General features: G+C 47.7%; 1 protein-coding gene across 1 annotated transcript in view; it reads left to right on the top strand.

Moving 5' to 3' along the window:
- The first annotated feature begins 375 nt into the window (after positions 1 to 375).
- Positions 376 to 15,479, top strand: part of LOC119977811 (high-affinity choline transporter 1-like) — a 34,783-nt gene continuing 19,679 nt past the window's right edge. The window contains exons 1-3 of the mRNA XM_038819038.1: positions 376 to 559; positions 7,093 to 7,206; positions 8,359 to 8,514. Of these exons, the coding sequence (XP_038674966.1) occupies positions 376 to 559; positions 7,093 to 7,206; positions 8,359 to 8,514 (454 nt within the window). The remainder of the gene's footprint in view (positions 560 to 7,092; positions 7,207 to 8,358; positions 8,515 to 15,479) is intronic.

Genomic DNA, 15,479 nt, shown 5'->3' with positions numbered 1-15,479 from the left:
TGTGATTTTGCAGAGAGAACATATAGATTGCTGATCCCAGAACTTTTCTGTGAACCTCAAAGTTAATGTACTAAAGGGTTTTCAATACTGTTATTATTGAATTGGTTTATTCATTTGCTAAACATGTATTAAGTGCAAGAGAACATTAATCCAAAACTAGAGACACAACTTGAAAAGAATACATTTAATGGATATTGTGAAGCTATTAACTGTTCTATAGACTTCTGCCAGAGGCTAGACTCAGGTAACCTGTATGATCATGTAAAGAATGCTGTCTAGAGTAACAGCAAATACAATAGTTGCTGAAGATTGCATTGCATTTGTAATGGCTGTTTGTGTTTATTTGTTTCATACTGTACTTCAGGAGAAAGCACCATGGCTATAAATATTGCTGGGGCTGTGTCAATGGCCAGTTTTTATCTTCTTATTCTTACTGTCGGCATCTGGGCAGCAAAAAGAGCCAAAAAAGCTGAAGGAACGTACGAAGGTGATCGTCCAGAAATGGTCATGATAGCAGGACGGAAAATTGGAGTGGTCCTTGGCATTCTAACAACCACGGGTACTGTGAACTTTCTTTGAAACTTTTGATTTGCTGTCAGTCATTTTCCAGCTTTGAACTCTCAGTGAGGAGCCTGTCCAGATGGAAACACATATCAGCAAACTGGGCACTCACTGCCCATGACTTTCCCGCCATTAATTTCTGACGCAAACTACTCGGTCAAATTCCAGCCAAATGCACAAAATAGAAGCGTAGACGCTTAAGTGCCAATGACTGAGTGGTAGCACTGATTCTTCAGAATCAGAATGCTGTGGGTCAGACCAATTCTAATTTGAAGTGCTTGATAATAAGTGCTTGAAAGGCCATAGCATGTAAGGCTACGGGCCAAGTGCTGGAATATGGGATTAGAATAGATACGTGTTTGGTGGCCGGCACAGACCAATAACCAAACGGCCTCTTTGTGTCCTGTAAAACTCTATGACTCAAAGCCTGAACATATAACCTCGGCTGATTCTTCAGTGGTGGAGTGGTGCGTTGTATTAAACGTGGGCATCATTGGATAAGATATTCAACTGAGGCCTTTCTACTTGTTCAGATATATTTTTCAGTTTATTCTTTCACGCAATGTTGGCTCGGCCAGCATTTATTGCCCATTCCTAATTGCCCTTAAGAAGGTGATAGGCTAGTCAGGGTAGATTCATAAAGAATGATCCCAATGCTGGGGGAGTCCAGAATTAGGGATCATAGTTTGAGGATAAATTTGAGGATAGTTTAAGGATAACCTTTTAAGACTGAGGTGAGGAGAAATTTCTTCACCCAGAATCTGAGGAATTCACTGCCAAATTTCAGGAAGGAATTAGATACAGCTCTTGGGGTTAAAGGAATCAAGAGATGGGGTGAAGCGGCATAAGGATGTTTAATTTCATCATCAATGCAACGCGGATTACCACTGAAAGGTCCTCTTCAGGATTACTGGAAGTGCAGGTCTCAGTCTGGGCCAGTTTTTAAAAACATTTAGAGTACCCAATTCATTTTTCCAATTAAGGGGCAATTTTAGCGTGGCCAATCCACCTACCCTGCAGATCTTTTGGTTGTGGGGGCGAAACCCACGCAGACATGATGAGAACGTGCAAACTCCACACGGACAGTGACCCAGGGCTGGGATCGATCCTGGGACCTCGGCGCCATGAGGCAGCAGGGCTAACCCACTGCGCCACCGTGCTGCCCTCCAGGCCGGCTTTTAAAGGGTGGGTTTACGAGCCCCAGCTGGGTGGTCCTCCACCCACTAGCAGGGAAGCTCGTATTCTATGAGTCCAATGGAGAGATCAATCAGTGTATCCTCATGGGTCTCATGAGGTTTACCACATTCCCCCCCCCCCCCCCCCCCCCCCCCCCCCCCCCCCCACCAGTCCGAAGGTTCACTTGCAAAAAATTGTTGATTGTTGAGGGAGCCTCCTTTGCTGTTTTGCACGTGGCTATGCTTCTACGAGTAGTGGGGTCAGGATGGAGGGCATCTATCGTGTTGGAGATCCCCTTTTCCATGCAGAACGACAAAGGGGGCAATATTAGATGCCTGTCTCTGGTCTCCGCATACAATGAGGGTTCCGTGTCCATATCCGCGGCCGAGTCACCCATGTGCTGCTGGCCCGGGCATAGATCCCTGGTGGGAAGTGCTTTCTGACTATAGGAGGACTGACAGGGTGGTCAAGGCGCCAATTTATCCAACGTGGCATGGGACCATTAAACTCAGGCAGATCGGGAGACGTCGGCCCATGAGCAATTCGGCCAGCGCTACCTCGGTCGTGACGTGCAGCGTCGTTCAATAAGAACCGCAGCAGCTTCATGAACGAGTGGCTCCCGGCTAACTTTGCGTAAAGGTCTCTACAAGCGGCATGGGGTGCTGGTCCAAGTGGGAGGCCCTGTTCGCTGACATATTATTAACACCACATGGGCAGATTGACTGAATTCTTCTCATCTCAGGGAGGGATGAACCAGTAAGTTGTGTTAGGAATTCCATCACCGACTCTCCAGGAATCCATCCAGCCATATTGGATCGATACCTTTGCATTGTTACAGACTTCAGGTCATAGTGATTTGCGACATGCTCGCTAAAGAATTTTGAGTCTGGGGCTGCCGGGTAGGTGAGGCTCTTGATTATGCCAAAAATTGGGACCCCACAGGCGGTATTGCCTTTTGGCAGATTTCTCCATTGATACCATTTGCCTGGAAGCAATATCGCTTCCAGGCAGTAGGCTGGGCCCAGTCAACCAAGCCTGTCAAAGGCCTCTAGTTCCTTAAAAAGTGGCATTTTAAAAATCCTGTTGACCACTTTTCCAGGCTGGGGTATTCTGCTGCAGTCAGGACGTTCAGAATATAGCTGCGGTTTTTTTTCCTCGTCGCCAGTATAAAAGCTCAGGCGGCCCGAGAAGGTGAGTTGAAAAGCATTTATTTGCTTAACATAAATTAAAGGCGATAATGCAGCTTACAGCTCTCAGGCCCAGTTGGGACCTCCAGAGGTGCCGGTCCGAGTCCGGGCGGGGTTTTAAAGGGCGGGTTTATAGCCCCAGCTGGGCGGGCCCACTAGTGAGGAAGTTCGTATTCTATGAGCCTCATATGGAGATCGATTACCGTATCCCCATGGGCCTCATGGGGGTTAGTACAGGGTGGTGAAAAGCTGACAGAAACATAGATTGAGGTTTGCTCCATTTGGACAGTCTGACTGCAGTGGCGACATGTGGGGGTGGATGGGAGGGAGTCTCTGAGTTTGTGTGCTGGCTTCACAGTTGCCTGTCGAGAGGATATGGCTTGGGGCTGTCAAAGAGAGGCTGGAGGTTGGATGGGTAGAAAGCAAAGGCCAGTTGGAGAAAGACCAAGAACTGGGAGAGGGGATACAGGAACTTCCACACTACAACAGAGACCAGAAACAATTGAAAAATGTGGGTCCTTCCTGAGATACAAACAATGACAAGGGAAGCATCTAAGACACAGAAATGAAATGGTAAATACCTGATTAATAATGAGTTAGAGGTCATGTTAATAATATGGCCCATTCAAATACCCAGAAAGTGTTTGAGATGAAAAGGTGCTGATGTAATTTATTACTATTATATTAATTTATAGCTACACATTCATTTGCAAACTGTTAAACACATTCTGTCGATTTTACAGTCAAGTAAATATTTTCTGTATCTGGTGAATATTGCAAACAACGTCATTGGCCGTGATTTAGCTGTGGGTGCAAATGCAGTTCTGTTTGCTAAACCTCACGGGAGACATAACCAGGATTTTCACCGTGGAGATTTCAGTTAGGGATCTACGCCACCCCCTTAAATGATGTAATCAGGATCAGGCCCAGGAAGGGCGCAGGCCTGATTAGAATATATTTTAATATGATTAGCGGTCTTAATGCTGCTACTTCTGCAGGGACACTGCAGGGGATGGGCACAACTGAAATGTGGAGCTTGTTCAAGGAACAGCTACTGTGTGTCCTTGATAAGTATATACCTGTCAGGCAGGGAGGAAGTGGTCGAGCGAGGGAACCGTGGTTTACTAAAGTAGTTGAATCACTTGTCAAGAGGAAGAAGGAGGCTTATGTAAAGATGAGACGTGAAGGTTCAGTTAGGGCGCACGAGAGTTACAAGTTAGCTAGGAAGGACCTACAGAGAGAGCTAAGGAGAGCCAGGAGGGGACATGAGAAGTCTTTGGCAGGTAGGATCAAGGATAACCCTAAAGCTTTCTATAGGTATGTCAAGAATAAAAGAATGACTAGGGTAAGAGTAGGGCCAGTCAAGGACAATAGTGGGAAGTTGTGCGTGGAGTCCAAAGAGATAGGAAAGGTGCTAAATTAATATTTTTCGTCAGTATTCACACAGGAAAAAGACAATGTTGTCGAGGAGAATACTGAGATACAGGCTACTAGACTAGAAGGGCTTGAGGTTCATAAGGAGGAGGTGTTAGCAATTCTGGAAAGTGTGAAAATAGTTAAGTCCTCTGGGCCGGATGGGATTTATCCGAGGATTCTCTGGGAAGCTAGGTAGGAGATTGCTGAGCCTTTGGCTTTGATCTTCATGTTGTCATTGTCTGCAGGAATAGTGCCAGAACACTGGAGGATAGCAAATGTTGTCCCCTTGTTCAAGAAGGGGAGTAGAGACAATCCCAGTAACTATAGACCAGTGAGCCTTACCTCTGTTGTGGCTAAGTCTTGGAAAGGTTCATAAGAAATAGGATTTATAATCATCTAGAAAGGAATAATTTGATTAGGGATAGTCAACACGGTTTTGTGAAGGGTAGGTCTTGCCTCACAAACCTTATTGAGTTCTTTGAGAAGGTGACCAAACAGGTGGACGAGGGTAAAGCAGTTGATGTGGTGTATATGGATTTCTGTAAAGCGTTTGATAAGGTTCCCCACGGTAGGCTATTGTAGAAAATACAGAGGCATGGGATTCAGGGTGATTTAGCAGTTTGGATCAGAAATTGGCTAGCTGTAAGAAGACAGAGGGTGGTGGTTGATGGGAAATGTTCAGCCTGGAGTTCAGTTACTAGTGGTGTACCACAAGGATCTGTTTTGGGGCCACTGCTGTTTGTCATTTTTATAAATGACCTGGAGGAGGGTGTAGAAGGATGGGTGAGTAAATTTGCAGATGACACTAAAGTCGGTGGAGTTGTGGATAGTGCAGAAGGATGTTGCAGGTTCCAGAGGGACATAGATAAGCTGCAGAGCTGGGCTGAGAGGTGGCAAATGGAGTTTAGTGCAGAAAAGTGTGAGGTGATTCATTTTGGAAGGAGTAACAGGAATACAGAGTACTGGGCTAATGGTAAGATTCTTGGTAGTGTGGATGAGCAGAGAGTCTTGGTGTCCATGTACATTAGATCCCTGAAAGTTGCCACCCAGGTTGTTGGGTTGTTAAGAAGGCGTACAGTGTGTTAGCTTTTATTGGTAGAGGGATTGAGTTTGGGAGCCATGAGGTCATGTTGCAGCTGTACAAACCTCTGGTGCGGCCGCATTTGGAGTATTGCATGCAGTTCTGGTCGCCGCATTATAGGAAGGATGTGGAAACATTGGAAAGGGTGCAGAGGAGATTTACCAGGATGTTGACTGGTATGGAGGGAAGATCTTATGAGGTAAGGCTGAGGGACTTAAGGCTGTTTTTGTTAGAGAGAAGAAGGTTAAGAGGTGACTTAATTGAGGCATACAAGATGATCAGAGGATTAGATAGGGTGGACAGTGAGAGCCTTTTTCCTTGGATGGTGATGGCTAGCACGAGGGGACATAGCTTTAAATTGAGGGGAGATAGATATAGGGCAGATGTCAGAGGTAGGTTCTTTACTCAGAGAGTAGTAAGGGCGTGGAATGCCCTGCCTGCAACAATAGTGGACTCGCCACCATTAAGGGCATTTAAATGGTCATTGGATAAACATATGGATGATAAGGGAATAGTCTAGATGGGCTTTAGAATGGTTTCACAGGTCGGCGCAACATCGAGGGCCGAAGGGACTGTACTGCGCTGTAATATTCTATGTTATGTTCTATGTTCTCTGCCTTCAATGTATCTTCCCACCCGGCCAGAATGCCCGCTCGAAGCACAACTGGTTTTTGAAAACAGAAACCAAACATGATGGCCACGCTGGGGGTTCTCAGGTAAGTATGGTCCTTGAGTGGTGAGGTACATCCCCAGGCAGTTTCCTGCCACTGCCCCCTGGCACTCTGGCATTACCAGACTGGCAGTGCCAGGGCAGGCTTCCTGGGGAACCCCATTGAGGGGATTCCCCTTATGTGTGGTGGGGAGGTGGGAGGGGGGCACCCCGATGCTTTTAGGAAAGGAAGGGACACCCTGATGCCTGTGAGAGGGGATGGAGAATGCTGTGAGTGGGGGGGGGGGGGGGGGGGGGGGGGGGGGGGGGGGGGGGGGGGGGGGGGGGAGGATGCTTGTGAGGGCTGGCGCTCTGATGATTGGGGAGCTATCTCTGTGGAACCAGCCTTGCCGATTCTATCAGGCCCCAACCCGCCCCTGTGAAAGCAAATACCACGTCCCCAGAGTGCCAGAGAATCTGGAGTGGAAACGCAGCTGTGAAGCTGGAGAGCTGCACGCCAGCTTCCAGTCGGAAACTGGCACTGATAAGTTTTAGGAAAATTCCACCCAATTTATCTTGAGGAGAAAACAAGCTGGAAATGCTCAGTGGGGCTGGCAGCATCTGTGGAGAGAAAGAGTTTCAGACCCTCCCTGCTGAGCCATTGTCTTTCTTTTGTTCTTATTTCAGATTTCCAGTATCTGCAGTATTTTGCTTTTGTATTAACATTGTGCCTGCATTGAAACCTAAACTATAAAAAGAGATCCTAACATAAATGTACAATGGAAGATGTACCTAGTTTGTTTCTGTATGGCTAATAAAAACAGGTTTGTTTGGTAAAGTATTCCCTGATGCTCACTCAAACAATGGAAGGCAACTATTTCATTCAATGTTACAACATCCAGCCCTGTTAGTGTGTCAGTTTGTATTTCAGTGACACCAAGGTTGTTGCAGTTTATTCTGTCCACATGTATTGAAATAAGGAGATGACTTGCCAGTGATTTTGCTTTCACCCCTATTTGTAGCAACCTGGGTTGGTGGTGCATATATAAATGGTACAGCTGAAATGGTATATCGGCCAGATGCTGGACTGGTATGGACTGTAGCCCCTTGGACTTCTCTACTTTGTTTGCTCATTGGTGAGTAGAGTAAAATCCCAGTTTCAGGTCGCCGATTTACTGGTGCGTTTTTGTTTTGTCAGGATATTGGCAGCGGTTGACAACCACACAGAAGTAACCAGGCCTCACATTAGCAGACAATTTACACAGGCAGAGGCTCCAGCTCACAAGTTGGAACAGTGGGCACAGGGGTAGAGACGGGTGGGCAGGTTCTTTGTTTTTTGGAAATGTTTTTATTAAATCTTGTAGATTTTATACAAAATTACAACACGTACAAACAAATACCTTCAACAAAACACCAACTCCATACAAATCCACCCCCCCCCCCCCCCCCCCCCCCCCACAACCTTCCAACTCAATTCTCTGAAATACCATAGAAACAGCCGCCATCTCTGGTAGAACCCTTCAATCGGCCCCCTCACTGTATATTTGAATTTGTTGAGGTGAAAAAACTGCATCAAGTCCCTTAACCACACCAAGGCACTCGGCGGTGTCCTCAACCTCCAGAAGGATACACCTCCACGCCACCAACGAGGAGAAGGCCAGGACATGTCCGCAGCTCTGGCACATCCAAAGTCCCCAAAATAACCACCAGGGGGCAGGGCTCTAATTCAATATTTCGGATCACCGACATGGTGTCAAAAAAAGGCCTCCAGAAACCCACCAGCTTCGAACAGGCCCAAAACATGTGTGTGTACCACCTGCTGTGCCTGCATGCTTACCTTCAGCGACTGGTGTACGAGGACACCCAGGTCTCATTGCACATTTCCCTCTCCTAATTTATGGCCGTTCAGATAATAATCTGCCTTCCTGTATTTGACCCTGCTGGTAACAGAATTGTTTTGCAGCTTAAACGTTCTTCAATTACTTCTACTATTTCTAACTCATTTGCATTCCTGCATGATATTTATTAGATTTTAACATTCCAGAACAAAATGCAACTTTCACTGCACTAAATTTTGAACCTACTCATGCCAAAATTAAACCAAAGTATGCAACATATGGATAAACCCCAGTCATGAACACTAAACACAGCGAGGATTTAATCATGATTTGATCAGGTCTTAGTTTATTAAGAAAAATGCTAATTATAAAAGAATGTGAAGCAAAGAGAATTCAATGTTTTAAATTATGTGTGTGGTATCTGACAGCCTTCCTTCTACGTCTACACAGGTGGTTTGTTTTTTGCGAAGAAAATGCGAGCTGAGCAATATATAACAATGCTGGACCCATTTCAACTCCGTTATGGGAAGCGAATAGCAAGCTTGGTGTTTTTTCCTGCCATTATCGGGGAAATATTCTGGTCTGCTGCCATTCTGGCAGCTTTAGGTAAGGATATAGAAGATCTTCAGTCTATTCAGCCATCCAGCTCTCTCTGTCAGCAACATTTAAAATAGTCTGTTGATGACCCTGAAACCATTGCCAATTGTTGTAAAAACCCATCTGGTTCACTAATGTCCTTCAGGGAAGGAAATCTGCCGTCCTTACCTGGTCTGGCCTGCATTTGACTTCAGACCCACACAGCAATGTTGACTGTTAACTGCCCCCATTGAAATGGCCTAGAAAGCCACCCAGTTCAAGGGCAGTTAGGGACGGGCAACAAATGCTGGCCCAGTCAGCGACACCCACATCCCAATACGGTATTTAAAAAACGTTTTACAGCTGAACACAGTCCCAAGTCTCCCAGTCTCAGGAGGTGTGCATCAGGACCCTCCTGACTATACCCCTGACCTAACTACACCGTTGACCATCCAACTATCTCCGCCTGTCTATCCCTTCAAACCGACCCAGCCCAACTACCCACCAACCACCCAACTACCCCCTGGCGACCCGACCACCCCCAACCACCCATCTACATTCCAACAAGAGCCAACTACCCTGCTGACCACCAAACTACTCCTCAAACCTCACTGTCCACTCACCCATCCACCCACTTCATCCATTTACCCACTCGCCAGCCTCACCCACCCACCAACTCACCCACCCACCCACCAACTCACCCACCTACCCACTCACAGACTCAGCCAGCTACCCACAAAGACACCCTCACCCAGCTACCCATTCACTGACTCACCCATCTCACCCACCAATGCACACTCACCAACCTACCCATTCACTGATTCATCCATTCACCCATTTATCCATTCATCATCCATCACTCATCCATTCACTTACCTACACTCATTCATTAAATGACTGCCATAAAAGAGGCATGGCTCCTCCCCTGACACTGCTCTGTTCATTGAACTTAGACGGGAGATGCTATGCTATTAATTTCTCTGTCATTGGGAATTGGAAGATGTTATAAGAAATGGACAGTAGCACTGGGTGCAGTCTATCAGACCCTGCACCCTGGGCATGCCTGCTAAGCGTGCAAGGCTCACGGCCCTGACATCCTGGTTCACCTGGTCCCGATCCAAGTTGTTACACATGAGAGCCCTCACATAAAGGGCAACTGTTACCTCCCTGATGCATTTGTGTGCGGCTGATGGGGAAATGCCACGCAAGTCACCAATTATGCCCTGAAACGATCCGCTTACAATAAAGTTCAGAGTGACGGTTACTTTAAGGGCCACAGGCAGTGGATGTCCTATAATTCCATATGGTGCCAGCTCTTGCAAAATACGACAATGATGGTTCACCTTGAATGGGTGAGTGATGATAGACATCCCCATCACATCTTGCATAGGAGTACGCATCAGTGTTATCTGTGTAATGTTCACATTTCTATGAGCATTGGTGTTCAATGCTTGGGGCCAGTACTTCCAAAGGGTTACGGACTTGGCTGCAATCAGTGGCACTGATGTTTAGCTCTGCAGATTTAATTGGCACAATTGACAAGTCAAGGAGGTGGCGTACTGGTTAGCACTGCAGCCTCAAAATGCCAGGACTCCAGGTTCGATTCTGACCTTGGGTGTCCGTCTGTGTGGAGTCTGCACATTCTCCCCATGTCTTTGTGGGTTTCCCACGACTGCTCCAGTTTCCTCCCACAATCCAAAGATGTGCAGGTTAGTGGATTGGCCATACTGAATTTCCCCTCAGTGTCCAAAGGTTAGGTGGGGTTATGGAGACGAGACGGGAGAGTGTGCCTGGGCAGGGTGCTTTTTGTTTTGGAAATTTAGAGTACCCAATTCATTTTTTCCAATTAAGGGGCAATTTAACATGGTCAATCCACCTACCCTGCACATCTTTGGGTTGTAGGGGTGAAACCCACACAAACACGGGGAAAATGTGTAAACTGCACATGGACAGTGACCCAGAGCCGGGATCGAACCTGGTACCTCGGCTCCGTGAGGCAGCAATTCTAACCACTGTACCACCGTGCTGCCCCCAGGTGCTCTTTTCAAAGGTCGGTTCAGACTTGATGGGCTGAATGGCCTCCTTCTGCACTGTAGGTATTCTATGATTGTATGAGAGGTGAGGTAGCATTTCAGGAAAATGACTCCCCTGGTGGCATAGTTGAATCGAGTGACGCTTACATGACAAGCACATCCCTAGAGGGCACCCTCGTTTCCCAGGTAACAAGGGATACAGAGTTGCCAAACCTTTCATCAGCCACAGCCGTCCACTCCAACGCTATTTCCTGACAGTCAAACTTCCCTGACAAGTGGGTTTGACATTCCATGCAGCTGAATGCCTTTGTCCTCTTATTGCTGCCTGCCTGAGGGGTCCAACTCACACTGCAGTCATCCTCCCCCCCAGTGAGAGGGTCTTCATGCGTCATGAGGCAAACTTGCAACCCATTCCTGAGTCCCCCAGTCCGACCTTACAGCCTAGCCTCTCATGAAACCCCACCCAGGTACCTCACAGTTGCACCCAGTGGTGAACCTCTGTATTCACCTCCCACTTCCCAGCTCCCACTAAGAATGGACACTCCCTCAGCAGAGATATGGGCACAAGCCCAACAAGGAGCACATGGGAAGTGATGCCTGTATGCCAACCTTCAGACCCCCTAAACGCAAGGAGGGAAAGGCCTGTCAGCGGCAGGACTTCGGCCCATTGTGGGCTGGAGAATCGCCGCGGGGGGGGGGGGGGGGGGGGGGGGGGCGCCGACCAGCGTGGGTGGCCCGACGACTGACGCGGCGTGATTCCCACCCCCGCCGAATCTCGGGGGGCGGAGAATTCGGGACACGGCAGGGGCGGGATTGACGCCCCTGGTCTTTCTAGGAAGCACTTCAGAACAAAGAAAAAGTCTCTATGATTAAACTGTGATAAGAAACCACACCTGCTCAAAAGAGGAAGCTGTTCAGAGTTAATGGACCATGATGAGCTATAAAAGCAAATAAAGCTTAACCTTCCTTTGAAATAGCCCAGACCTGTCAATCCAGAGATTAGTAAAAGGTAATATCCCTTTGTTATAACCTACCTGGATCCTATTGGCTGCGGACAATTGGTTACCCCATGTTCCTTGAGGAATATGAGCTCTCCCAATGAGAGTGGGGTGGGGCAATCATTAACGGTACAGCTGTATGAATAGAGCTGGCCAGTGTGATACCGGCAAGAGGGGGAACCAGTGGTGAATTATTGGACCTGTGTACATATTTTTGTAAATAAGTTACTTTCTGTTTGACTGTACAAACTCATGCTGGATTCTTCGTGGCCCTGACAAAACTGGCGACGAAGGTTTGTGGCCCTGACAAAACCCTTAATACTCTTGGTTAACAGGAATCTATCAATATCTGACTCAACTCCCATTTGTGGAAAAGAGTTCCACGGTGGCACAGTGGTTAGCACTGCTGTCTCTCAGTGCCAGGCGCCCAAGGTTGGGGATTTGAGAGGGTGTCAATAAAAGGGGCGTGGGGGCGCTTGAAAGGCTGGGGGAAAGATTGGGGTTGTTTAACAAAATGGCTCCCTGATCTGCGAGGGGCCTTTCCTTCTGGCGAGCTTCAGCTTCAGGAAATCCCACTAAATATAGCCTCAGCGGGGAGAAACTTAGCCAGACCAAAATAAAACAGCTAAGCGCCATCAGCGTTGCAGTGGCTGAGAAATATCCCGTTAAACAGGCCCAACAGCAGACTTTAACTTCTGTCTGCTGAATCTCACCCGGTATCTCCCCTTTGTGCCACATCTCCCACAACCCTCCACCCCTCCCCCCACCTCTGAACAGGACTTCTTGCCTACTCTTTCCTATATTGATGTAACGTAACGACTGGATCGTCCCCACGTCCATCTCCATTATTCTTTGAAACAAGTTTGGCATGAGGTATAGACAATGTACCATATTGGGCAGCACGGTAGCATTGTGGATAGCCCAATTGCTTCACAGCTCCAGGGTCCCTGGTTCGATTCCGGCTTGGGTCACTGTCTGTGCGGAGTCTGCACATCCTCCCCGTGTGTGCGTGGGTTTCCTCCGGGTGCTCCGGTTTCCTCCCACAGTCCAAAGATGTGCAGGTTAGGTGGATTGGCCATGCTAAATTGCCCTTAGGGTCCAAAATTGCCCTTAGTGTTGGGTGGGGTTACTGGGTTATGGGGATAGGATGGAGGTGTTGACCTTGGGTAGGGTGCTCTTTCCAGGAGCCGGTGCAGACTCGATGGGCTGAATGGCCTCCTTCTGCACTGTAAATTCTATGATAATCTATGATATTCTTCATCCAGCTTACAAATAGTGCTGTCCATCGCTCATATTATGATTGCCCTCCTAGCCCCTTTGGACAGCATCCTGCTCCAAGGTGCCATGGTCAGTATTCTGGTTGTCCTTCCAATAGTAATCCTCATTCTCACAGGCAGCAAGAACTTTGTATCTTTTGGTATTCGATCAGATTCTGCAGACCCGTGTTCTCTATCTCTCTTGAATCCCCCTTCCTGTGTGCGCTGCAAGTCTGCATATTTACATCCAACATGTCAGTGGCCTGGCAGACCTCAGGCTGGGAGGCAAATAAACTCTCAACCTTTGAGTCTCTTCTCCCCCTTGTGGTGATTTTAATTTTCTGAAAATGGTCAGTCTGATGATGATCTGATCAATGAGGATCGATAACAAACCAAGTTATTAAATTTAATCAGAGTTTAAGATGGAATATAACATACCAGTTATACATCAACAATACACAACCATGCTATGTAGTGAGCGGGGCAAGATGGCTAGCATGCACAAACCATTCTTTCTCTTCTTTTCCCTCTCCTCAGTACCTGAAATCTTCATGACTTCTCAAACTGCTCAGGTATGTTGGACTAGTGTCTTCCCCCTGCTAACTACACCGAGGAATCCCAAAGGGGCTGGTTTAGCTCAGTGGATTTGTTTATTGTCACGTGTACCGAGGTACAGTGAAAAGTATTTTTCTGCGAGCAGCTCAACAGATCATTATGTACGTGAAAAGAAAAGGAAATAAAAGAAACTACATAATAGGGCAACACAAGATACACAATATAACTAGATAACACCGGCATCGGATGAAGCATACATGGGTGTAGTGTTAATGAAGTCAGTCCATAAGAGGGTCATTTAGGAGTCTGGTAACAGTGGGGAAGAAGCTGGTTTTGAGTCTCTTCGTGTGTGTTCTCAGACTTCTGTATCTCCTGCCCGATGGAAGAAGTTGGAAGAGTGAGTAAGCCGGTTGGGAGGGGTCTTTGATTATGCTGCCCGCTTTCCCCTGGCAGCGGGAGATGTAGATGGACTCAATGGATGGGAGGCAGTTTTGTGTGATGGACTGCGCTGTGTTCACGACTCTCTGAAGTTTCTTGCGGTCCTGGGCCGAGCAGTTGCCATACCAGGCTGTGATGCAGCCAGATAGGATGCTTTCTATGGTTTATCTGTAAAAGTTGGTAAGAGTTAATGTGGACATGCCAAATATCCTTAGTTTCCTGAGGAGGTATAGGTGCTGTTGTGGTTTCTTGGTGGTAGCGTTGACGTGAGTGCACCAGGACAGATTTTTGGAGATGTGCACCCCGAAGAATTTGAAACTGCTAACCATCTCCACCTCAGCCCCGTTGATGCTGACAGGGGTGTGCACAGTACTTTGCTTCCTGACGTCAATGGCCAGCTCTTTAGTTTTGCTAGCATTGAGGGAGAGATTGTTGTCGCTGCACCACTCCACTAGGTTCTCTATCTCCCTCCTGTATTCTGACTCGTCGTTATTCGAGATCCGGCCCACTATGGTCTTATCATCAGCAAACTTGTAGATGGAGTTGGAACCAAATTTTGCCACGCGGTCGTGTGTGTACAGGGAGTAGAGTAGGGGGCTAAGTACGCAGCCTTGCGGGGCCCCGGTATTGAGGACTATTGTGGAGGAGGTGCTGTTGTTTATTCTTACTGATTGTGGTCTGTGGGTCAGAATGTCGAGGATCCAGTTGCAGATTGAGGAGCCAAGTCCTAGGTTTTGGAGCTTTGATATGAGCTTGGCTGGGATTATGGTGTTGAAGGCGGAGCTGTAGTCAACATATAGGAGTCTGATGTCGGAGTCCTTGTTGTTGAGATGCTCTAGGGATGAGTGTAGAGCCAGGGAAATGGTGAAATGGTGTCTGATGTGGACCGGTTGCGGCGGTATGCGAATTGCAGTGGATAAAGGTGTTCTGGGAATATGGAGGTGATGCGCTTCATGACCAACCTCTCGAAGCACTTCATTACGACTGATGTCAGGGCCACCGGACGATAGTCATTGAGGCACGTTGCCTGGTTCCTCTTTGGGTACCGGTATGATGGTGGTCTACTTGAAGCTGGTGGGGAGCTCAGAGTGGAGTAGGGACAGGTTAAAGATATCCGTGAACACCTCTGCCAGCTGGTCCACGCAGGCACTGTGTGCACGACCAGGGATCCCGTCCAGGCCCGTCGCCTTCCGAGGGTTCACTTTCAGGAAGGCCGATCTGACTTCGGAAGCTGTGATGGTGGGTATGGGTGAGTTATGGGCTACTGGGGCACTCGACAGCGGATTGTTGGTTTCCTGCTCGAACCGAGCATAGAATGTATTGAGTTCATCGGGGAGGGGTGCGGTGCTGCCGGAGATACTGCTTAGCTTCACTTTGTAGCTCGTTATGTTGTTTGGTCCTTGCCACAACAGCTGAGAGTCTGTCTGTGACTCTAGCTTGGTTTGATAGTCTCTCTTGGCATCTCAGATGGCTTTGCGGAGGTTGTACCTGGATTTCTTGTATCCGTCAGGGTCGTCTGACTTGAATTCCTCAGACCTGTCCTTCAGTAGGGAGTCAATCTCGCAATTGAGCCATGGTTTCCAGTTGAGGAACGTACGTACTGCTTTCTTTGGCATGCAGTCGTACATACGTTTGCTGATGAAGTCTGTGACGGTGGTGGCATACTCATTTAAGTTGGCCGCTGAGTTCTTAAATATGGACCAGTCCACTGTCTC

Source organism: Scyliorhinus canicula, chromosome 14, assembly GCF_902713615.1.
Source record: "Scyliorhinus canicula chromosome 14, sScyCan1.1, whole genome shotgun sequence".
In the NCBI taxonomy this organism is placed as follows: domain Eukaryota; kingdom Metazoa; phylum Chordata; class Chondrichthyes; order Carcharhiniformes; family Scyliorhinidae; genus Scyliorhinus; species Scyliorhinus canicula.
Note: the sequence above shows the minus strand (reverse complement) of the source record. Positions and strands in the feature narration are given on the sequence as shown.